This window comes from Cyprinus carpio, chromosome B24 (assembly GCF_018340385.1).
Source record: "Cyprinus carpio isolate SPL01 chromosome B24, ASM1834038v1, whole genome shotgun sequence".
In the NCBI taxonomy this organism is placed as follows: domain Eukaryota; kingdom Metazoa; phylum Chordata; class Actinopteri; order Cypriniformes; family Cyprinidae; genus Cyprinus; species Cyprinus carpio.
In genome coordinates, this window is record NC_056620.1 from 21,439,286 (window position 1) to 21,464,587 (window position 25,302).

Genomic DNA, 25,302 nt, shown 5'->3' on the forward strand with positions numbered 1-25,302 from the left:
TGCTTCTTTAGAATATGGTTAAAGTGTACTACTAATGTATTGACAAGCAATTAATGTTAACTAAAATATACTTAAATGTCAGTTAACAGTACACTTAAGTGTGAATTAAATGTAATGTTTTCGACCACCTAAATGCACATTATTTGTTTTTGATTTCAAATATATTACATTAAATGCAATTCGTTTTTATTTTTTTTTGAACCAGGAATAACATCAAATGTTTTAAACTTGATCACCTTTACTAGAATTTATCACGTTTTATTGTAGGCTTATTTACTGTGTAAAATTTAGTCTAACTTGTTGTAGAATTTATATTAGATAATCTGTTAAAGGAATAGATTTTTCCCTATAGATTTAATTTATATTACAACTGTAGCATGTTGTAGATATTGGTTCTAAATATGCAGGCGGTTGTTTCTTCATAACAAATGCTACTGTATAATGATTAATTAAAAAAAAAGTCATTATTGGCCTTGTAATGATTAATAGGCTATTCTTATTATAACAAAATGGTAAGAACTATGTTATATGGCCTTCAGATATTCCAAAAGATAGCAAAGATTAAATCATTCAGAGCCTGATGAACTGTTATGGAGTAAGAAATAAACATTATCAATATAAGAAAATGTTAAGCTATATTGACTTCCCATGCCATGTTGAATTAGAACATTCTGTCAAACTAGAGTCTATAAGTGCCTAAATAATATAAAATACATTACATATATGGCCTATATCCTATGTAAACAAGTAACTGTTAACTATGATGTTGCCTTATTGCACCAACTTTGCATAGATGAAAGCACAAAATACCATTTCACAAAAATAAATATATAAGCAAACAAATAAATAAACCTTATGAATGAGCATGACCCGGGACTCTACTAAAACAGCTCACTCTTCAACCCCTCCAATGTTCAAACCAAAACTACGCTGTGAAGGGGTAAATAAACTAGTTATAGCTAAAACCTATGAGAGAGAGAGAGACAGAGCGAGCAAAATAATGGTTATGTGTAAAAGAGCATATAGTTATTGTGTTGGGGAACCATACCTAAAATTTGCTTAGGGCCCCCAAATAACTAAGTCCGCCCCCTACTTGTAGACATTCTCCTGAAGTGTTTGCATAGAGAGTGTGTTTTACATGAGTGACACACGCTTCAGTGCTCTGCGTGTGTTTATTACTCTGACAAACATCAAACATGATCAACAACTGTTTCTCACTAGAACTGAACCTACAACCAACAGAAATGACTTTCATCACCATATTGATCTGGACGCTGACAGTATTATGTAGAGGTTTGTGTCTGGAAGGATTAATTGTGTTATTAACTTGTTATTTTTATGTTGTGAAGATATATGTTTGTAAAAGTGTTTGTGATTTCTTATCTTTCTCATTTGACAGAATCTTTCGGGCAGGTGACAGTGACTCAAACTCCCTCAGCGCTGCTCGCTCAAACTGGACAATCAGTCACTGTAACCTGTACATTTAGCAGTGATTCCTGCTGTACTAGTGATGGAAATCCTGCTGTGAGTTGGTACTTACAGAAACCTGGAGAAGCTCCTAAACTCCTGATTTATTATACAAGCAGCCGCTACTCAGGAACTCCATCTAGATTCAGTGGCAGTAAATCATCTAAGTGTGGTTTGGATGTGATTTTAATTTTAGTATAGGCTGAAGATGCTGGACATTATTACTGTCAGAATGTACACAGTGTCAGTGGTGGTTATGTGTTCACACAGTGATAAAGCGTGGTACAAAAACCTCGGTCAGTCAGAGTCACAGTGACTGAACTGATGCTGCAGCTGATTAAGCACTATCACTCACTACTGACACACAGAGACCAAACACAGAACTACACATGAGCTCAGAACTGAGTTAGGAGTCAAATCAGCTCTATTAGACTGTGATCTGTCCTGTGACAGACAGGTTTGACACAATTATGCTTAGAATCAGAGAAAAACTAAAGTGCGTAAAGTGATATTAAATCAAACAAACAATAATGGTGCAATATGTTTTTTTTCTTTTGTACACTACACTCATATCTTATTATATAGCAACATAAAGATTTTCTTGAGCAGTAGCAAACAAGCCTGCAGTGGCCCTTTATGGGCCCATTAAGGGCTAGCCTAAGGGCCCCCAGCGGGCTGCCAGTGCCGGGCCTCTGAGATTTTTGTTCATTGGCAAAACATTGGCCCTTCAGCACTGACCCTACACGGGCAGCCCTCACTTAACCCCCAGGAAGCCCTCACTAGGCCCACACTATTAATCTACAACAATAAATCTGTTCCTTTGTAGATACTTTTCAGCTACTATAAGTCTTTGGGAAAAACAGTTATTATACATCTGTAATGGATGCAGTTTCCCCATAACTAATGTCTGTATTGTCAAAAATGTACAGTAGTCAAAGGGATTTCAAATCAATGGATTTATTAAATACAAAATAGAATACATTCAATTCAGGTTAATACAGCTAATTTAACACTCTGAAAGTGACTATATATTATCTATACAAATATAAAAAAATACTAAAAATTAACAAAAATAAAAAATACCAAATTATTACTTCTGCTGAAAATATGTTTTGATGTGCTGAAGTATTCACTGGTGAAGCTCTCTTCCCCTGAGGTCTCTCAGCTAGTCAGCAGACGGTGGTAGCGCTATACTTTCGTCCACGGCTCTGTCTCTTGAATTCTGCATCCACCTTTATCTCACTCTCAACTTCAGAATCTGGAGGACTCGGCTGAAAGGAGCATTTTCAAACTGTCTCTGAAAAGCAAATCGGTCTGTATCAGGGATCCTTGAATCTGTTGGTCTTAAAGATGTTTTCAGAATTAAATTGAATGATACAGTTTTTAATAGTTTGGCTAACAGAAGATTGGCTGATTTTTTACTAGATGTTCTCACTTCAGTAATTGTTTTTTTATTCTAGGCCTATGACTGAGACTGAGTGACTGTCTTCAGGTAAATGATGAGGAGTGTGTTTGCATATTGATCAGATGCTTCAGTGCTCTGAGAGTGTTTATAGTGCTGTGAGTTTAACACTTCATCACTGACACACACAACAATCTTCATCAACATGACCTTCATCATCATCTTCATCTGGACACTTTCATACTGCTTCATACTACAAGGTAAATGGTCTATATTTAAAATAAACAATATTATTGAAATAATTTTAGAATATATCATATAATATATTTGTATGCAATAATAAGTGGTTTATTTTTCAGAGTGTAAAGCTCAGATCACAGTCACTCAGACTCCTTCAGTGAAAACTGTCACACCAGGAGAAAATGTTGTGATGAGCTGTAAATTTAGTACTGCTCCAGCCTGCAGCCCACCCTGTGTGTATTGGTACTTACAGAAACCTGGAGAAGCTCCTAAACTCCGGATTTATGGAACAAGCAGCCGTCAGTCAGGAACTCCATCTAGATTCAGTGGCAGTGGATCTGGGACTGATTTCACTCTGACCATCAGTGGAGTCCAGACTGAAGATGCTGGACATTATTACTGTCAGAGTGCACACTATATCAGCAGTAGCTGGGTGTTCACACAGTGATAAAGAGTGGTACAAAAACCTCGGTCAGGCAGAGTCACAGTGACTGAACTGATGCTGCAGCTGATCAAACACTATCACTCACTACTGACACACAGAGACCAAACACAGAACTACACATGAGCTCAGAACTGAGTTAGGAGTCAAATCAGCTCTATTAGACTGTGATCTGTCCTGTGACAGACGGGTTTAACTCAGTTATGGTTTAATTTTGAGATTAATTAATATCTAATCAAACAAAAAGCACACAATTTTCTCAGTTCCAGTGTTGTCGTTTTTGCAGATTGTACAATCATACCTTATGAATGTATCCCTGATAAACTTGTGTAATAAAACTACCTCTCAAACTTCATAACTGTCTCATCACTGCATGAGCAGAAGTGAAACTGATCCAGTTCAGAGCGTTGTAAAATTGTGTAATTGAAATTGTGATTTTGAGCTGAAAATCAGGTTTGCATTGACAGCTTTAGTGATTCTGATCGTCTCAGAATAGAGCAGCTCCGTCTCCAGAGACCATGTTCAAACCCCAAGAGCTTCAGTTCACATTTACTGCTAAACACAGCTGTTCTCAACTATTACAATTAAACAAAACCATTTTCAGAATCTAAGTTTTATTAAAATTTAGCTGAGTTCAAAATGACGCAACAAGTCATAAGCACCTAGTGCTCACTAGCAGAGCTGTTGTACAAACAAAATGGAAAAAATGTGTTTCTGCAGTCTTCAGGTAAATGATGTGGAGTGTGTTTGCATATTGATCAGATGCTTCAGTGCTCTGCGAGTGTTTATAGTGCTGTGAGTTTAACACTTCAACATAGAGCTTTTCTAAATTTTAACTGAAAGAGCAACCAACAAGAAGATGATGATCATCGGCGTCTGTATCTGGACACTCATTCTTTGTGTTCAAGGTTAATTTATAACTCAGAATGTGATTTATATGCACGTGTTTGATAGTAAAACTGATTTTGTTCAGGATACAGATAATAACTGTCAATTATTATCTGATGAAATGTCATTCACAGGAACTACAGGACAAGTTTCTGTGACTCAGACTCCCTCAGTAGCAGCTGTTCAAGCAGGAGAAACAGTTACTATAAACTGTCAGACTAGCAGAGGAATTGGAGATCGGTCACAGGGTTGTGGTTCCTGTCTCGCCTGGTATCTGCAGAAACCTGGAGAAGCTCCTAAACTCCTCATTTATTACATTAGATCAAGACAGTCAGGAACTTCATCTAGATTCAGTGGCAATGGAGCAAATTATGGAACAGATTTCACTCTGACCATCAGTGGAGTCCAGACTGAAGATGCTGGACATTATTACTGTATGTGCTGTATACAGTAGACACAGCAGTGGCACAGTGATAAAGAGTGGTACAAAAACCTCGGTCAGTCAGAGTCACAGTGACTGAACTGATGCTGCAGCTGATCAAACACTATCACACACTCAACAGAGAAGAAAAACAAAAATTTTGTTGAGGTCCATCATTATTATTATTTTTTTTTTTTTTAATTTGATAAAAAAATTTTTTAGATCTTTTATGGTTTATCTCTTCTTCTTTCTACTCACTCATTTTTATAATGCATAATTTCTTTCTTCTTTCTAATTATAGATTCATATTCCAAAAAGAATCAGCAGGACATAAAGATGTTGCTGCTAAATAGTTTATTCATCATCTTCCAGTCAAAAGTCTCCATCCCTAAACAGTTCATTCACAAGTTGTGTAAGTCTTATAAAACTATCACTCAATCTTCATAAATGTCTCATCACTGCATGAGCAGAAGTGAAACTGTTTCAGTTCAGAGCGTTGAACCAATCAAACAGTGAAACTGTGAGTTTGAATTTTAATGGATATTAAATAAAATATATAAAGAATTGATTCAGTTTTACACTTGCTAAATGTTAATCTAACCCACTTAATCTTATTAAATGTGTCTAATATTTGTGAAGTTCATGTTGTTTCATCGTGTATCTGCAGGTGTTTTTTTCATGGTCCATTGAGTTAAGTTTCCAATTTTTTGTTTTAAATGTGAGTTAAAGCCCTGATCCAAAGAAAGACCCACAACAAAAATAACAAAAAAGAACACAAATAACACAAAGACTTAAAGTTACAGTTGTATTTTATTTATTGACTGAATTGTAATAAAATCATGACTGATTGATACATCACTGAAATATAGTCTTGTATGAAGCACACAAAGCAGAGCAGATGCAGATGCGAGCGACTGAAGCCGGATGTGGAGAATGAAGGAGTCGCTCATGTGCTGTTAGTCTCCATGTGAGACATGAGTGAGAAGAGCAGCAGATCTACTCTGAACACTGCTGTCTCGTCACGTGTCCAGTGAGCGCAGGCTGGCCGCTCCGTGTGGCCTCACAGCTCACTGAGACGCTCTCCATCCACTCCTGCTCAGAGAGAGTCAGGCTGCTGCTCCAGCTGTACAGACCGTCCTTCTCCAGGAGCCCAGCGCTGCTCTCCTGAGACCTGCTGCTCCCGTCCACCTTCCAGCTCAGGCTCCAGTCTGACGGGAAGCCCCTTGAGGCCACACACACCAGTGTCGCTGTCTTCTTTGAGGAGATCTCTGCACTGGAGGGCGGCAGGACGCTCACTTTAGGACGAGTGACGCCTGACAAACACACAACAGTCAACCCAGTCAAGAAGAAAGCATTTCTACCAGAAAGACTCAGGAGATGAAGATAAACCCAGAAGTATTTATTTACAAAACCAATACAAAGAACAGAATTATTTTGGCGTAGGCCCCATCTGTAGCTTGAATCAGACGTTGTAGATTCCAGATAATCCTGCCGAAGACGAAGGCAGGGCGGAGCATACCCCAAAAGAAAGAAGATTAATACCCACCAGACAAAGTACTTCTTACAAGATCCTAGATCATACGGACAAAAGAAAAGAAAAGATAAGATTTAATTAGTCATAATTAAAGTGATTATAAAAGCATTTAGGAATCTATCAGATTATAGCTTAAAGTATTAGCTTATAAAGTAGAGGAGATGGGCGACAGGCCGGACAGTGATAGAGGCCGGATAGGCCATACTGAGAGTAAGGCCACGATAGGCCACAGTGGGAACAGCCCCGGCGGGCCACAGAAGATGGAACGGCCCCGGCAGGCCTTAAAGAAAAGCCACAATGGCTGCAGAGAAAAAAGCCTAGCTAGGCCACAGATGGAGATGCCCAGATGGGCCATAGTGAGAAAGCCAAGAGCCTGTAGAATTAAATGTATCAGTAGGCACAGTGAGGAAGGCCATGTAAATAGACCACAGTGGGAAACGCCACGAGATGGGTAACAGAGGGGAAGGCCATGAAAGACAGGCCACAGAAAGAAAGGCCAAGTTAAGCCGCAGTAAACCATAGAGGTTGTTGGGAGTAATATGAATAGGTATTGTACCACCACCAGTAATTGCATATAGATTACCTTGAGGACAGCTTGATATAGAGATGGTTTGTGGTTCAGGTCTAATGTAGGATTCGAATGCGGAGGATGACCGTCTTCCCAGTAGCTTGATAGCTGATGTTTGAATTCCAAATTCAACAGCAGTAGTGGCCGGTATATAGAAGCGGTGACAGACCGCAGCTTCTAAAGGTGACTAAATAGATCTGAACCAGCCGCAGAGAGAAAGGCCTAGATAGGCCATGAGAGAAAGGCTACAAGAGTAAAGCCGCTAAGGCCGTGACGGAAGGCTGCGAGAGGCGGTGAAAGAGTAGATGTAATAGGTGTGACATCACCACCACCAGTATTTGCTTAATTTACCTTAAACTTACAGCATTACATTTTAGCAAAATGCATACATATTACAAGCGAATGACTGTATGAGCTATCTAATGACAGACCACATTGTGCTATTTAACACAAAGACAGCATAGTTCATGTAATGAGAAAAACCCATCACAGGCCAATTTTGCGAAGGACAATAATAGACAGTTAGGTAAACAATAATGGTCACTTACCTGAAGGTTACAATAGGCCAAAATGAGCAAAGCCGCTATAGGGTGAGTAATGTGAAGCCTCGTTAGGCCATGTAAAGTGAAGTTCCAATGGGCTGCAATTACATTGATAGCCTGCATACGTTTCTATAAACTATGTGATGTGAAAGCCTCGTGTGTAGATGACCACGATAGGCCATTGTATGTGAAAACCGTGATAAACTGGAAATAAGGAGCATGTGAGAAAGAACCACCACCAGTAGTTTGCTAAGTGTATTATACTGTACCTTGAGTTTTATGTGAAATAGTTTAGAGTCTAATCTTGACGGAAATCCAATGAGGACAATCATGTACATAGCAATTTGATGGCAGATTATGGGGATTCTAAACCACCGCATTAAGAAAGAGAGGCCATTAGTTTAGGTTAAATGATAGAGGTAGTATTGTACACCGATACATAAACATTTAGGCTAGACTCCTGCACACACTTGATAGAACTCCATCTAACTACCAGAACCCACTGAGGAAACCTATTCCCCCCAAAAAATCAAAAATGAGCCAGATCAACATGACCATAAAAAGAAGAGAAACTCAATGTTAAGTGAAGTCCCCGATGAGCTGTGATATGTGAAGGCCACGATAGGTCAAAACTTCATAAACCGTAATTGACAAACTTACCTGATGACCACCATAGCAGAGTTATGCAAAGTGGCGCAATAGTCCATGTAATGTGAAGGCCGCAACAGCCAAGTAAGACTGAAGTCAATAGGTATGAGGAAACGGAATGAACCAACACCAGTAGATGCACAGATAAACAAGCCTTGATTATAACTTAAAGTCTGCATGAAATCCAAATTGACTTTACTAGCGCACATTGCTAGTCTTGATGTAAACTATTTATCAAATTGTTTGTCTTCGTAATCTTTAATCAAAATCTGAACATTTACTTCCGCTCTGGAATGGCATTTCTTTTCCGATGACGTCAGTTTGACGGCTTGGGAAGAATAATCTTAAACACATGCGTCCAGCCGTTAGTTTGCTATGAGTGAGAGACAGAGACCAGGAGTGCAAACAAAAACCATGCCCTCTATTCAATATCCCGTTTCAGCTGGAAATACGTCACTTTACTGAAATAAAGTCGGCAGCAACTTCTGGTTCAAGTGGACTTTAAAGATGACTGCAGAGCATTGAGCCGAATCTTACCTAGAACTCAAATGTAATAGGACCACGTATACATCAGCTTGATAGAGCCTGTGTTCATAATAGCGCCAGTCCAAAGAGTGAGCTGTGTAAAGATGGTGAGAGTCACAGTTCTCTGCATCTGCAGCCATGGAATCTAAATGATTGCATTGTAATGAAATTCCAAGGTTAGTAAGATGATCAAATTAAGGTAATTAAGTTTTACGCAGAAAGCGTAAAATCACACAAGCATAAATATCGGAACTGTAAAACAGAACTATTCTCTGGCTTAACTCCCACAAAAGCTTGATATCACTTGACTCCATTTAACCATGGGAAGCCGACTAGTGATCCTTAAAAGAAACCAGATCGCATGAAATACAAGTTAAAGAAATATTAGTAATGTATGGAACTAGGACAAGGATAGAAAAATAAATCTTGATACATTACCCTTGCAGAAGGATAAGAACGCTTCACATTTAACAACGATGCCTTACTAGCCAATTAAACTTCAATCGCTATTGAATTCTGTAAAAGCATAAAGAAAGTCCTTACACAAAGATTTTTGCAGAACTTTAAAGCAGATGTTATGAGTGAGCATACACTGTCCAGGACATTAAAGTCACGGGGCACAAACTAAATTAACAGAATAGTAATTATAACCTCCAAGTCCAAACATTGACGAAGTTTAGGAGGAAATCCGGAGAGGAAGTCATCTATAGATATGAAGTACATAAAAACATCAGACTATAGAAAGCCTTGACAAGTACAAGTTCCAAGACAGAATACTTTAATGCTCACCACACAGAAAGAGCGCCAGCTAGTTATTTAATAGAGCAGACTAATGCCACATAGCTAAGCTAGAGCTAATCGCCTTAAATATGTCCTGAGAATAGTAAAATAATAAACAGATTAGACGAAAGTATGATGAAATGCTTAGTTAGTCAATATATTGTGTATTGGGAAAACTTTAGTGTTTTGAGCATAGCAATAAACGTGTCCATTCACGTTCATGCCCTTATTCAGAGGACGCTCGTGGAGAAATAGACAGCGAAGACCTCTTTGCAGAAATGGTCTACCCAACAGGAGAGACTTAAGTTGTAATACTTACCCCATTCCAGTACAAGGCATTCAAGAATTGTTGTACGTAGGCGAAAATGAAACAATGACTGAATAAACAAAGACAAAAAGCATATGATTAAGACAACAAATACATTACAGTGTGCTAGACATAGCATATTTTACAGAAAGGAATAGTGCGAGCAACAATCTTTATCAGTATAAAGATTGTAAGCCTTTAATAACGAGCCTCAGTACAAAAGTTGTTCCAAACATTGAATGTATTAGTTTGATCAACATCTTAATTATGCAGTGCTAGTCTGCTAGATAAACAAACAATCACGCCAACACCAAGCGCTTTATCTTAAACGTGTGAGTAAATAACCTTGCAGAGAATAACATTTATGCCCAAGCGCCACAAGTGCAGAAAACAAAAATTATACTTTTAATATAATGGTGTAGGCTGAAGAAGTGATAAAGACGAGATGCCGAAGGAGACCGGCAGCCTTGTTTCCGACTGCAGGCCCAGAGAGACTTCATGCGTGCAGGTTCACGTGAGCGTACAGATGAAATATTTTTGTTGATATCGAGCGGCACCGCTCTCTCTCGTGAAGCCAACAATGAAGTGACTAAAACTGTAATTCATCGACTGGCTGCTTGAGGCTGGCTGCAAAAGGGAGTCAGTCCCATAGACTCCCCATGTTAAAATGCCCAACTTTACAGCAGAAAAAAACATGTTTACAGCCTGGTTCAAAAAATGATTTTGGTCTATATAGCTAATTTTGCCCTTCATGACAACTGTGAGGGGGGTGAATTTTTTTATAACTCATCCGTTTAAATTATATTAAGCCTTAAAGTTCTGCATAATTAAGGGCATGGCCACTTGAGTGACAGGTGGATTGCCACTGCTGACACTGCGTCGCACTAGGTGGGCGTGGCTTCAGCAACCAGCTCCCGCCTTTTTGCCCATTTTCGATTATCCGGGAGAGTCGAGCGGTGACGCGCTGCCAAGATGGCGATGGCTCGCTCTGCACACTTTGAGCTTCAAAACCGCTCTTCGGGAGTCTATGGGTGACGTCACAGACACTACGTCCATTTTTTATAAAGTCTATGGTTGATATAGACCTAAGCAGCGCCGACGCGACAGCTTGGAAAGCACCGGAAACAGCTTTTTTTTTTAGTCGGTGTTGGACTATTTTAACACTGTTGCTGCGGGTGTCCACTTTTCATGTCCGCGGGTTGAAGCGACCCCAATAATGTGATATTTAGCGCTTGTAATGTGAATTTTACCGGGAAACCCCTCTCGAAACGCAATTGGGCTAGTTTTGAGTAGCAATTGGCGGTTTTGAGAAAACCTGGCAACCCTGGAAAGCACTCGGAACTGTTTCACATCCTCTGAAGCCCTGTATATCATCCAACTCTACCAAACAACCGTAAACGTTCACCCGCGACACCAGAGCAATGCCAGCGATCTAGTGTGCATCTTGAGAGGAATGTCAAACTCGCAATAGTTTGCAGGAGACGAACTTAACTATATGCAAGTAACCCATGGAAATTTAGTCAATAAGTCAAGCGACAGTTTGAGCAAGAAACGTCACAGCAGTATCTGCAAACACAATGAAGGGTGAGTAGCGGGCTTTTATATTCTTCGTGTTGAGTGCCGATTGGCTAGCTCTAATTGTAATACGTGACGTGGCATTAAGTCTTCCTGGTAGAACTCGACGCTTCCATTTCTCTCCTTTCAGGTTCAGAAAAATATATGAACAGTTAACATTTTAGCAACATTAAACTGCAAGTCACCTGAATGATTTTTTTAAAGCCTCAGATCAGCAAAGCAATTTAGTGAAATATATTGATTTGAAGAGTCATTTTCAATATCAACTTCAATGTAAGTCACTTTGATTAAAGGGTTAGTTCACCCAAAAATGAAAATTCTGTCATTAATTACTCACCCCAGAAGACCTTTGTTCATCTTTGGAACACAAATTAAGATATTTTTGATCAATTCTGAGAGCTCTCAGACCCTCCATAGACAGCAACACAACTGAAATGTTCCCATGTTCAGAAATTTAGCAAGGACATCGGTAAAACGTGATGTCAGTGGCTCAACTCAAATTTTGCAAAACTACGAGAATACTTTGTGCACAAAGAAAACAAAAATAAAAATTTATTCAACAATTCTTGTCCCTGAGTTACCGTTTTTTGCCATTTTGGAGACTATCCACTGAACGCAAACGCTGGGGACAAGAATTGTGGAATAAATTATGTTATTATTGTTTTCTTTGTGCACAAAAAGTATTCTCGTAGCTTCGTAAAATTACTGAACCACTGATGTCACATGGACTGTTTTACAGATGTCCTTGCTATGTTTCTGGGACTGGGAACATTTCAGTTGTGTTGCTGTCTGTGGAGGGTCTGAGAGCCAAAAATATTTAATTTGTGTTCTGAAGATGAACAAAGGTCTTAGAGGTTTGGAACGACATGGGGGTGAGTAATTAATGACAGAATTTTCATTTTCGGGTGAACTAACCCTTTAAAGACATAAAATATCAGATATAAATAAACATCATAACTGCAGGACTTCATTACAATTTTTGGTGACAGCATGAGAAAATGTGTCATTTGTTAAAATTTAAAAAATAGAACATATTTGCCTGGCATATCTATAGCTTAAAAAATAAATGATAACTTATACAACTAGTAACAAATATACACTGCTCAAAAAAATTAAAGGAACACTTTGAAAACACATCGGATCTCAATGGGGAAAAATATCATGCAGGATATCTATAGTGATATGGACTGGGTAATTTATTAGGAATGAAAAGATGCCACATTGTTTAATGGAAATGAAAATTATCAACCTACAGAGGGCTGAATTCAAAGACACTCAAAATTAAAGTGAAAAAAGGATTCAGCAGGCTGGTCCATTAAGCTGAAATTTCATTGCAGCAACTCAAAATGGTACTCAGTAGTTTTGTATGGCCCCCACGTGCTTGTATGCATGCCTGAAAACATCAGGGCTCGTTCCTAATGAGACGAAGGATGGTGTCCTGGGGTATTCCCTCACAGATCTGGACCAGGGCATCACTGAGCTCCTGGACATTATGAGGTGCAACCTGGTGACATCAGATGGACCGAAACATAATGTCCCAGAGGTGTTCTATTAGATTAAGCTCAGGCGAGCATGGAGGACATTCAATGGTATCAATTCCTTCATCCTCCTGGAACTGTCTGCATACTCTCGCCACATGAGGCCGGGCATTGTCGTGCACCAGGAGGAACAAGGACCCAATGCACCAGCATAGGGTCTGACAACGGGTCCAAGGATTCCATCCCGATACCTAATGGCAGTAAGTGTGCTATTGTCTAGCCTGTAGAGGTCTCTGTGTTCCTCCATGGATATGCCTTCCCAGACCATCACTGACCAAACCGGTCATGCTGAACAATGTTACAGGCAGCATAACATTCTCCACTGCTTTTCCAGAACCTTTTACATCTGTCACACGTGCTCAGGATGAACCTGCTCTCATCTGTGAAAAGCACAGAGTGCCAGAGGCGGACCTGCCAATGCTGGTGTTCAGTGGCAAATGCCAATGAAGCTACACGGTGCCAGGCAAATGAGCACAGAGCCCACTAGAGGAGGTCAGGCCCTCAGGCCACCCTCATGAAGTCTGTTTTCTAATTGTTTTCTCAGAGGCATTCACACCAGTGGCCTGCTGGAGGTCATTTTGTAGGGGCTCTGGCAGTGCTCATCCTGTTCCTCCTTGCACACAAAAGGAGCAGATGCAGGTCCTGCTGATGGGTTAAGGACCTTCTACTGCCCTGTCCAGCTCTCCTAGAGTAACTGCCTGTCTCCTGGAATCTCCTACATGCTCTTGAGAATGTGCTGGGAGACACAGCAAACAACAACATATTGATGTGCCGTCTTAGAGGAGTTGGACTGCCTGTGCAACCTTTGTAGGGTCCAGGTATCGCCTCATGCTACCAGTAGTGACTCTGACCCTAGCCAAAATGCAAAACTAGTGAAAAACAATCAGAAAAAGATGAGTAGGGGAAAAAATGTCAGTGTTCTCCACTTGTAAAACCATTCCTGTTTTGGGGGTTTTCTAATGATTGCCCATCTAGTGCACCCGTTGTTAATTTTATTAACACCAAAGCAGCTGAAATTAATTAACAGCCCCCTCTGCTACGTAACTGACCAGATCAATATCCCAGAAGTTTAATTTACTATTGATGCTATACTCTGATTAAAAAGTGTCCTTTCCTTAATCTTTTTTGAGCAGTGTACAATCAAACATTGAGAATTTCCATTTTGACAATATCTGCAGGTTTTACTTAAAAAAAAATCAACATATTAATCTTAAAATTTAAGTTTAATTACTGTCTTAAATTTACTAGTAAAATCAAAGTGGTGCAAAAATGACAACTGAATGTAAATTTTATTTCAGAGCACATATTTAATCTTTTAGAATTTAATTATCAATGAGGAAAAAAGAGCTGAAGCACTGAAAACTCCTAAAATCATGTTATTAAGAAATAATAGAAATGATTCTTGTTCACTGCATGAAACAAAAATGCCATTACAATATTGACTGCCAAACATTCAGTGTAAACTAAAAATAAAATTAAAATATATAAATAAGTGGAAAAAGGCAATCCTTCCTATAGAGAAACAATGCATTTAACAGTCAGTTGTTGTATTAATAATATTAAATGATGATTGACTTACTGCCAACATCCAGTATGGTGCCGCTGCCGAAAGTAACCCACAGTGATACAAACTAATAGAGCAGCTGAACAAAAACCTCCTGAACGCTTCACTAACTGAACAAACACACATCAACTAAATCTCCAACAAACACATCACTCACAGCAGAAGTTCACTTACTTTACGTGATTTATGCAGTCTGCATCATTACTAAATATCAAACTGAATATACAAAAGTGATGTTTTATATCATGTGTGATGCAATTCACAATGATTCAGTTATTCAGTGATGACTGAGATGTGTGTGATGATCTTCATATCTGGTAAAAAACCTGCAGAAACATGTCAGTCCAACTACAATAATATAGATAGATAGATGCTCTCACCTCAGTATTACAGGCCTATGACTGAGTGACAGTCTTCAGGTAAATGATGTGGAGTGTGTTTGCATACTGATCAGATGCTTCAGTGCTCTGAGAGTGTTTATAGTGCTGTGAGTTTAACACTTCATCACTGACACACACAACAATCTTCATCAACATGACCTTCATCATCATCTTCATCTGGACACTTTCATACTGCTTTATACTACAAGGTGAATAGTTTATATTTTAAATAATATTATTAAATTATTTTATTATATGCCAAGCAATATATTTTATGGACTAATAAATGTTTGTTTTTCAGGGTGTAGAGCTCAGATCACAGTCACTCAGACTCCAGTGAAAAACTGTCACACCAGGAGAAAATGTTGAGATGAGCTGTAAGTTTAGTTCTGCTCCAGCCTGCAGCCCACCCTGTGTGTCTGGTACTTACAGAAACCTGGAGAAACTCCTGAACTCCTAATTTATGGAATAAGCCACCTCCAGTCAGGAACTCCATCTAGATTCAGTGGCAGTGGATCTAACAGTGATTTCACTCTGACCATCAGTGGAGTCCAGACTGAAGATGCTGGACATTATTACTGTCAGAGTTACCACTGGATCAACAGTCAAGATGTGTCCACACAGTGATAAAGAGTCGTACAAAAACCTCGGTCAGTCAGAGTCACAGTGACTGAACTGATGCTGCAGCTGCTCAAACACTATCACTCACTACTGACACACAGAGACCAAACACAGAACTACACATGAGCTCAAAACAGTGTCCAGCGAAAAATAAAATAAATAAATAAATATATAAATAAATATAAACACTACGGGTCAAAAGTTTGGGATCAGTAAGATTTTTAATGTTTTTTTAAATGAGTTTCTTATGCTCATCAAGGCTGCATTTATTTGATCAAAAATGCACAGAAAATATTGTGAAATATTATTACAATGTAAAACATAATTTTTCTATTTTTATATGTTAAAATCTAATTTATTCCTGTGATGCAAAGCTGAATTTTCAGCATCATTACTCCAGTCTTCAGTGTCACATGATCCTTCAGAAATCATTCTAATATGCTGATTTATTATCAGTGCTGGAAACTGTTGTGCTGCTTAATATCTTTTGAAACCTGTGATACTTTTTTTCAGGATTCTTTGATGAATAAACAGTTAAATAGATCAACATTTATTCAAAATAGAAAACTTTTCTAACAATATACACTATACTGTTCAAAAGTTTGGGGTCAGTACATTTTATTCTTTCTTTTTTTGAAAGAAATTAAAACTTTTATTCAGCACGGATGTGTTAAATTGATAAGAAGTGATAGCAAAGTGTTAGAAAATATTCATATTTTGAATAAATACTGTTTTTTTTTTTTTTTTTTTTTTTTTTTACAACAACCTTTTTATTCATCAGAGAATCCTAAAAAGTAGTGCAGTTTCCAAAAAAAATTTTTGGCAGCACAACTGTTGCCAACAGTAATAATTCTAATAATAAATCAGCATATTAGAATGATTTCTGAAGGATCATGTGAAACTTTATACTGGACTAATGGCTGATAGAAATTCAATGTTTCACAGAAATAAATCATATTTAAAGTATATTGAAATAGAAACCATTATTTTATATTGTAATAACATTTTGACATTTTGCAAGATTACTGTTTTTTTTTTTTTTTTTTTTTTTTTTTTTTTCTGTATTTTTGGGCAAATAAATGCAGCCTTGATGAGCATAAGAGACTTCTTTAAAAAACATTACAAGTCTTACTGATCTCAAACTTTTGACTGGTAGTGTACATAGATAAAATTAAACCTAATAACATTGTCCACCACCTTCAAAATCAGCAGCATCATCAAAAAATCTTCTATGAAAGTGATTTGTGATTTTTCTGATCCAGTGACAAATTGAGAAAGAATAATGACACTTTCTCAAGAATCATTAGTAAAATTAGTAAAAACATGTCATGTTTTCATCTCCATGTGGGAATTTTAATTTCTGAGTGATAAATTTCACACCAAATACATTTAAATGAGCAGATCATGCTATCAAACATGTTTCAAACCACTGCACTTTTACCTGAATCTTCAGGTTTTAAATGCTGGTTAACAGTCTGAAAGCTTATAAAACTCATGACTGTTTAAACAAACTCAAACATCATAAAAACAGCTGCAGTCCAGTGATTCCCAATGAGCTTTTGTGTGTTTGTGTTTTTCTCTGTTTAATGTGTCCATGATAAGAGTCTTATGAAAGAAATAATATTTAGTTGACTCGACTGACTGAAGGAGGGTTTTTCCACCGAGAGAGTCACTTTGCATCGGCACATGCTTCAGCGCTCCGAGTGTTTATAGAGTTCAGACTCAAACACTTTATAACACACTGCTGTTTACCACGGTACAAAAACAACACACAATGAATCTCTTCAGCAACTTCATCTGGATTCTGGCAGCTTTTATTCCAGGTAACAGAAGTGAAAGATGCTCATTTTTGAGTCTTTAATGTTGATTTAATTTGATTGTGAAACACATATAATGTTGTTGTCAGCAGCATCCAGAGGAATCACTGTGACTCAGCCTGAAGTTCTGACGGTTTCTGAAGGACGAGACGTCACTATAGAGTGTAAAACTGATGCTGGAATAGATGGCTGGGGCTTAGCTTTGGTATCAGCAGAAACCTGGAGAAACTCCTAAACTCATCATTTAGTGGAGTCAACAGTCGCTATGGTAAAAGTTTCAGTCGATTCAGTGGGAAGGGGAGCATAAGGAGGGACTGATTTCACTCTGACCATCAGGTGGAGTCCAGACTGAAGATGCTGTGGAACATTATTACGGTCAGAGTCGACACTCTATCAGTGGTAACTATGTGTTCACACAGTGATAAAGAGTCATACAAAAATCTCCTTCAGTCAGAGTCACAGTGACTGAACTGATGCTGCAGCTGCTCAAACACATCACACACTCTACAGAGAAGAACCACAAATATGAATCTTAATATCAATTTTGTTGAGTCCATCATTATTTTTGATGTAATTATTAAAATTCATTTTTTATATAATTATCATTTTTTTCATATTCATTCATATTCCAAAAGCATCTGCAGGATATAAAAAATGTTGCTGCTTGAAGAGTTTTTTCATCATCTTGCAGTCAAAAGTCTCCATCTCTCATTAAAGTTTATTCATAGTTGTATAAATCTTATAAAAAATACCACACTTGATAACCCTCTCATCAGTCCATAGAGCAGAAGTGAAACTGTTCCAGTTCAGAGCGTGTTAACCGATCAAACTGTGAAGTTTTGAGTTATATTAAATGAAAATAGAAAGCATTTATTCAAGTTTCCACTTGCTATAAATGTGCAATCTAACACTCTTTATCTTCAGCACACTTTATCTATCACTTAGATTTGTGTGATTCATGTTGTTTCAAGATGTATCTGCAGATTTTTTTCATAGTCAATTTAGTTTTTTTTTTTTTTTTTTTTTTTTTGCGAGCTAAAGCCCTGATCCAAATAAAGAGCTGAACAAAAAATGAACAAAAAAGAACACAAAGGCATAAAGTTACAATTGTATTTTATTTTATTGACTGGAACTGTAATGAAATCATAACTGAATGATAAAGCACACTATAGTCTTGTATGAAGCACACAAAGCAGAGCAGATGCAGATGCGAGCGACTGAAGCTGGATGTGGAGAATGAAGGAGTCGCTCATGTGCTGTTAGTCTCCATGTGAGACATGAGTGAGAAGAGCAGCAGATCTACTCTGAACACTGCTGTCTCGTCACGTGTCCCAGTGAGCGCAGGCTGGCCGCTCCGTGTGGCCTCACAGCTCACTGAGACGCTCTCCATCACTCCTGCTCATAGAGAGTCATGCTGCTGCTCCAGCTGTACAGACCGTCCTTCTCCAGGAGGCCCAGCGCTGCTCTCCTGAGCGATTCTGCTCCCGTCCACCTTCAAGCGCAGGCTCCAGTCTGACGTGAAGGCCCTTGCTGGCCACACACACCAGTGCGCTGTCTTACTTGAGGAGATCTCTGCACGGCGGGGTGGGCAGGACGCTCACCCCTTTAGGACGAGTGACGATCGGAACAAACACACAACAGTCAACTCAGTCAAGAAGAAAACATTTGTCTCTTTTCAGGTTATATATACAAAATATATGAACAATTAATACACTTATAATTTTATTAGTCATTTTAGCAACATTAAACTGCAAGTCACCTGAAATGAATTTATTTAAGCGAATGTTTTTTTTGTGTATTGTTTTGATGTAGATTAAGAGTCATTTTCATTATCAAATTTAATGTTAATTAAAAGCATGAAAGAGCAGATGTAAATCAACAGACTGCAAGAATTATGTTTACAATTTTAATGACAGCATGAGGAAATCGGTACAAAACTTTGCTGTAAAAATCGAAAATAAAACAAAATGTCTGGGATGTGTACTATAACTTAAAAAATAACTTATTCAAATATTATTGATAACAAAAAATACAATTAAGCAATTTCTAGTTTGAAAATATTTGCAGCCTGCTTAAAAATCAACACACTAATCAGAAAATCTAAGTTTAATTACTTTTTAATTATCTTATTTAATTATTTTTTAATCATCACTTAGTATAAAATCAAAATGACAACCCGATGTAAATTTTATTTCAGTGCATTTAAAATTTAATTATCAATAAATATCAAGTTAACAGAAATGATTAGTTCACTGAGGCTGAAATAAAAATGCCACAGTGACAATCAAAACCATCTTTACAATGTTGACTGCTAAACAGAACTAAAAATAAAAATACATTATATACATATAAATATAAAAATACATAAAAAAGCATCCATCATTTCTATAGAGCAGCAAAGTGTTTAACAGTCAGTTGTTGTATTAATAATATTAAATGATGATTGACTTACTGCCAACATCCAGTTTGGTGCCGCTGCCGAAAGTGACCCACAGTGATACAAACTAATAGAGCAGCTGAACAAAAACCTCCTGAACGCTTCACTAACTGAACAAACACACATCAACTGAGTCTCCAACAAACACATCACTTACTGGAGACATCACCTGCATTTACTTCATCTGCTTTATGCAGTCTGTGGTATTACTAAAACATGAACCTGAATTTATGAAAGAAATTAACGTTTTATATCAAGTGTGACGCGACTCATAATCAAACTCAGTTGATTCAGTGATTGACAGAGACACGTGTGATGATCCTCATGTCTGTAAAAACCTGCAGAACATCCATGGATTTGACATAAAATTTATGAATTAACAGTCATGTTTCTATCCAACTAACAAAAATATTCTCAAAGTCTCACAGGAGAGAGTAATGTTAATATACTAAAGTTGGTCTTGTAGATGTTTTCAGAATTAAATTGATCTGATACAGTTTTTAATAGTTTGGCTATTAGAAGATTGACTATTTTTTTTTCTAGATTTTCCTCACTTCAGAATTGTTTGTTTATTCTAGGCCTATGACTGAAGAGACTGAGTGACTGTCTTCAGGTAAATGATGTGGAGTGTGTTTGCATATTGATCAGATGCTCCAGTGCTCTGAGAGTGTTTATAGTGCTGTGAGTTTAACACTTCATCACTGACACACACAACAATCTTCATCAACATGACCTTCATCATCATCTTCATCTGGACTCTTTTATACTGCTTGATACTACAAGGTGAATGGAGCATATTTGAAATAATATTAATTAATTTTATTCATATATAAATAATATATTTTTATTGACTTTCTTCTAAATGTTGTGTTTTCAGGGTGTAGAGCTCAGATCAGCGTCACTCAGAGTCCAGAGACAACTGCTCAACCAGGAGAAAAGTGAAGATTGTAAAACCAGTTCAAATGTGCTCCATCCTGATGTGTATCCTGGTACTTACAGAAACCTGGAGAAGCTCCTAAACTCCTGATTTATTTAGCAAACACTCTTCAGTCAGGAACTCCATCTAGATTCAGTGGCACGAGTTCATCTGCGACTGATTTCACTCTGACCATCAGTGGAGTCCAGACTGAAGATGCTGGACATTATTACTGTCAGAGTGCTCACATCATCAGTAGTAGCTGGGTGTTCACACAGTGATAAAGAGTCGTACAAAACCTCCCGGTCAGTCAGAGTCACAGTGACTGAACTGATGCTGCAGCTGATCAAACACTATCACTCACTACTGACACACAGAGACCCAAACACAGAACTACACATGAGCTCAAAACTGAGTTAGGAGTCAAATCAGCTCTATTAGACCGTGAGTGATCTGTCCTGAGACAGATGTTTGACTCAACTATGCTCAGAATCAGGGGAAAACACAGGTTGTTTTGTAAAGTTGATGTAATTAATATAAAGTAAAGTCATTGTGAATCACCAGCAACATAAAGATGTTTTTTTAACAGTTTCTCAAGTAGCTCCTTCATCTCAAGCTGATGATGAATTTATTATTCTGACTCATTTCTCATGAGCAGAAGTGAAGGCTTTCAGTTCAGAGCGTTGAACCAATCAAACAGTGAAACTGTGAGTTTGAGCTGAAAATCAGATTTGCATTGACAGCTTTAGTGATTCTGATCGTCTCAGAATAGAGCAGCTCCGTCTCCAGAGACCATGTTCAAACCCCAAGAGCTTCAGTTCACATTTACTGCTAAACACAGCTGTTCTCAACTATTACAATCCATCAACAGCAGCTGAAACTTTTAGTGAAGGAAGGACACACTGATCAATGATGCAGTCGAACACAAATGTAAGGCGTTCAGAAGCTTTATTGAATGAACAGCAATGGCAGCACATTGAAAGGACTGCTTGAGTATTGAGCTGTAAATCAGGAGACTGCTGTGAATCCTGCTGCTCTTCACTGGAGAAACATCAGCACTCGGAGCTCTTGAGGAACGAGGTCTCCTGATCAGCTCCGTCATGTGTTACTCTGCAGACAGAAGCGCTTTGTGTCTTCCCAGCGTGGCACTGCTGAGGCTCAGGACGCCAGCTGCGGCTGACAGCGCCCGGCCCCGCTTCGCTCTCTGCGCTTTCTGGTCTGAACCCCCCTCGGTGACCTCTGACCCGCCCAGCTTCCAGCTCACCTGCGCGCCCCTGTGGAGAGTAAGAGCTGAGCAGGCAGAGCAGTGCAGCGGCTGAGTCTCCAGAGATCTGCAGAGAAGAGGGAGGCAGCAGAGACACGGAGGGCTTCACTGCGGGACCAGCTGAAACACACAACACAAACTCACACTCCAGTACTGTGACTGTAGATCATAGTTTCAGACATGATAATGCAGGAAAAATCACAATCATTTCATCGTTACTGTAATTTCACCTCATGGCTTTCATTCATATGCCACATAGACACTATCCTACATTTAATCCCCTTTTAAATAAATGTTAACATTACTGAATGTATATGTACATCTTATTTAAATATAGTTTTTTCTTTCGAAAGCAGAAATAATACTGTGAAAAAATTATAACAATTAGATATTTTCTATTTAAAGTAAATTAAATTACTGTCAAACTGATTTTAAAAACAATGTCCACATACAAATTCATGATTATATTTAGAATAAATATATATATTATAATTTAAGTTTGAATTAGTATTTTAAAAGATAATATCAGAAACTCCACGACTCATAATTATATGGAAATGTACATTTACATTTCAATTTGCCAAATTAATTTTGTCTGATGATGATGCCTACAAAATTAGATTTATTTTGTTTGTGGCTATCAAACTTTTTGCTTCTTGCATTTCAAAACTCTTATTTGATAACTTTATCAAGAATTATGAACATAATTATATTACAAAATAATTAAAATATATAATAACTATTTCAATCAATGAGTTAAAAAGCAGTTTAATGTTAGCAATAATAAGATGTGAAATTATTCATGAAAATTGAAAAGATATGAAATATGAATTTAAATGAAGAAAAAAAAAATGTCATGAAATATCACTGAATGTTAATACATAGTTGTAAAATAACAGAAAAAAAAGTAGCTATGAATCAATTAAATTAATCATGAAATGTTGCAATTTATGAATAAACCTTTCTAACGTTATTCTTAATTTCAGTAATTTATAATAACTTTTTTGCTAAATGTTTGCTTAATAAATTAAGTAAATTAAAAATAGACTATCACACATTTAATGATAGAATTGAAGAGACTTACCGATGGTCAGTTTAGTTCCTCCACCAAAAGTGTACCACAGTGCTTCATTCTAGTGAAAGCGTCGTACAAAAACCTCCGTCACACTAAAAGTAAACAAAATAAGCACAAACTCACACACAAGACTACTGATATCAGACTCAACAGCAGCGATGGACTCATGTAAAAAATGGCACAAAACATTCATCTTTAAAAATAATAATAAAAATGTTATTGCATGAAGGCTGAAATCATTAGTTTCGTAATAAGTCCCAAAATGCATTCATCGGATTTTCAGTAAACTCTGCTAATTCTATTTACCTGCTCTATAATAAAATCTTTAACCAGATTTAGATCGAGTCATTGCCTATTAGATGACCTTTGACCTGTTATACACTATCAAGGATGATATAAAATCTGCACAACAAAGTATTAAATGCTCTCAGCATCAAAGTCTAAAATGAAACATTAAACAGTACTTGGAGAGAGAGAAGCTCAATCTCTAAATAACATGAAGTAAATTATAAATGCTTGTTTCACGAAAATGGAAAATAAAATGTGTTAGCAGATATTGAAGAAATAAATGTAAAAAATTGTGTATCTCTCCTGTCTTCAAGGTAAATGATGAGGAGAGTGTTTGCATATTGATCAGATGCTTCAGTGCTCTGAGAGTGTTTATAGTGCTGAGTTTAACACTTCATGCTGACACACACAATAATCTTCATCAACATGACCTTCATCATCATCTTCTCTGTGGACTCTCACAGCGTTTGCTCAAGGTTTGTGCAGCACAAGTTTGATATCAATTCATTTCTTCAAGTATATTTGAGTTGATTTTCTTTGCTTGTTGGTGTGTTCAGAGTGCTTGAGGACGAGATCAGCGTCACTCAGAGGTCCCTTAGCGACAGCAGCTCACCAGGAGAAACAGTCAAAAATCAACTGTAAGGCTCCAACAGAGATCAGAAATTTATTCGATTGGTTCTTATAACTTATTATCAGCTGATACTTACAGAAACCTGGAGAAGCTCCTAAGCAGCTAATTTATTATACAAACCGCCCTCGCAGTCAGGAACTCCATCTGGAGTTCAGTGGCAGTGGATCTAACCGTGATTTCACTCCTGACCATCAGTGGGTCAGACTGAAGATGCTGAACATTAATGCTGTCAGGTTTCACCACAGCACTGGTGGTATCGCGTTCACAGTGATAAAGAGAGTCGTACAAAACCTCTGTCAGTCAAGTCTGATGACTGAACTGATGCTGCAGCTGATCAAACACTATCACACACACTCAACAGTGAAGAAACACAAATACAGTATAATCCTAATATCAATTTTGTTGTATTTATGAGTATTTTGAAAATAGTTAAGTATTTTTGACACTAATCAAATTTTTTCTTTATAATACTACAGTCATAATAGCCAACAGTATATTAAGCAAAATAGAGTGAATTGCACATTTGTTATATTTGCACTCTTTGTTATATTTAAAGCAGTCTGTATGTACTTGTATATATGTTTGCTTTTAGCGATTTAGTGCAATAGCAATTTGAAGTAGTTTGTGTTAGCTGGTTCAGTTGTGTTTTTACGATAAGGGTTGGAGCTGGAACTTCACAGGGGAAGTAGATCTATAACAGGATTAAATTCCTCTGATAAAATAATAATAATAATCATTAATCAAATAATTAATTAATCAAAACCAGTATAAATTAAAAGCATTCTTAAATATACAAAAATTATTTGTGAAAAGAATAAAAAAATATGCACCATGAATTGATTCAAGACTGTCTTAAATATTTACCTCTACTGGGTCCAGTCACATATGTATCTACCAGTGAAGAGTTTCCATCAAATTGAAACTGTTCATTAAAAACAGTTTTGAACTGGAGCTCAAAATAATGCAAAAGAAGTCATAAGCATCATTTAGAAGCACAAACAAAATGGTGTATCTGCTGTCTTCAGGTAAATGATGATGAGGAGTGTGGTTTGTATATTGATCAAGATGCTTCAGTGCTCTGAGAGTGTTTTATAGTGCCGTGGAGCTTAACACTTCATCCACTGACACACACACAGCAATCTCTTTACCAACATGACCTCATATCATCATCTTCATCTGGACTCTCACAGCGCTTACTCCAAGGTTTGTGGAGCACAAGTTTGATATCAATTTCTCAAGTATAATATTACATTTTGAGTTGATTTTTCTTCTTGTTGTGTTTCAGGTGTAGAGGACAGATCAGCGTCCACTCAGAGTCCCTCCAGCGACAGCAGCTCAACCAGGAGAAACAGTCCAAAATCAACTGTAAAACCAGCACAGATGTGTACAGTCCATGAGGGGCCATATGTTTTGAACTGGTACTTACGAGAGC

General features: G+C 37.5%; 2 gene segments (V, D, J or C); one reads left to right on the forward strand and one right to left on the reverse strand.

The window, feature by feature from the left end:
* The window catches only part of LOC109089203, a gene marked incomplete in the record, with an annotated part of 99,088 nt that overhangs the window by 26,920 nt on the left and 46,866 nt on the right, over nucleotides 1-25,302 (reverse strand).
* On the forward strand, nucleotides 2,971-3,576 carry LOC109046362. The segment is given in 2 exon segments: nucleotides 2,971-3,129; nucleotides 3,229-3,576. Coding segments are annotated over 2 exon segments (384 nt in total).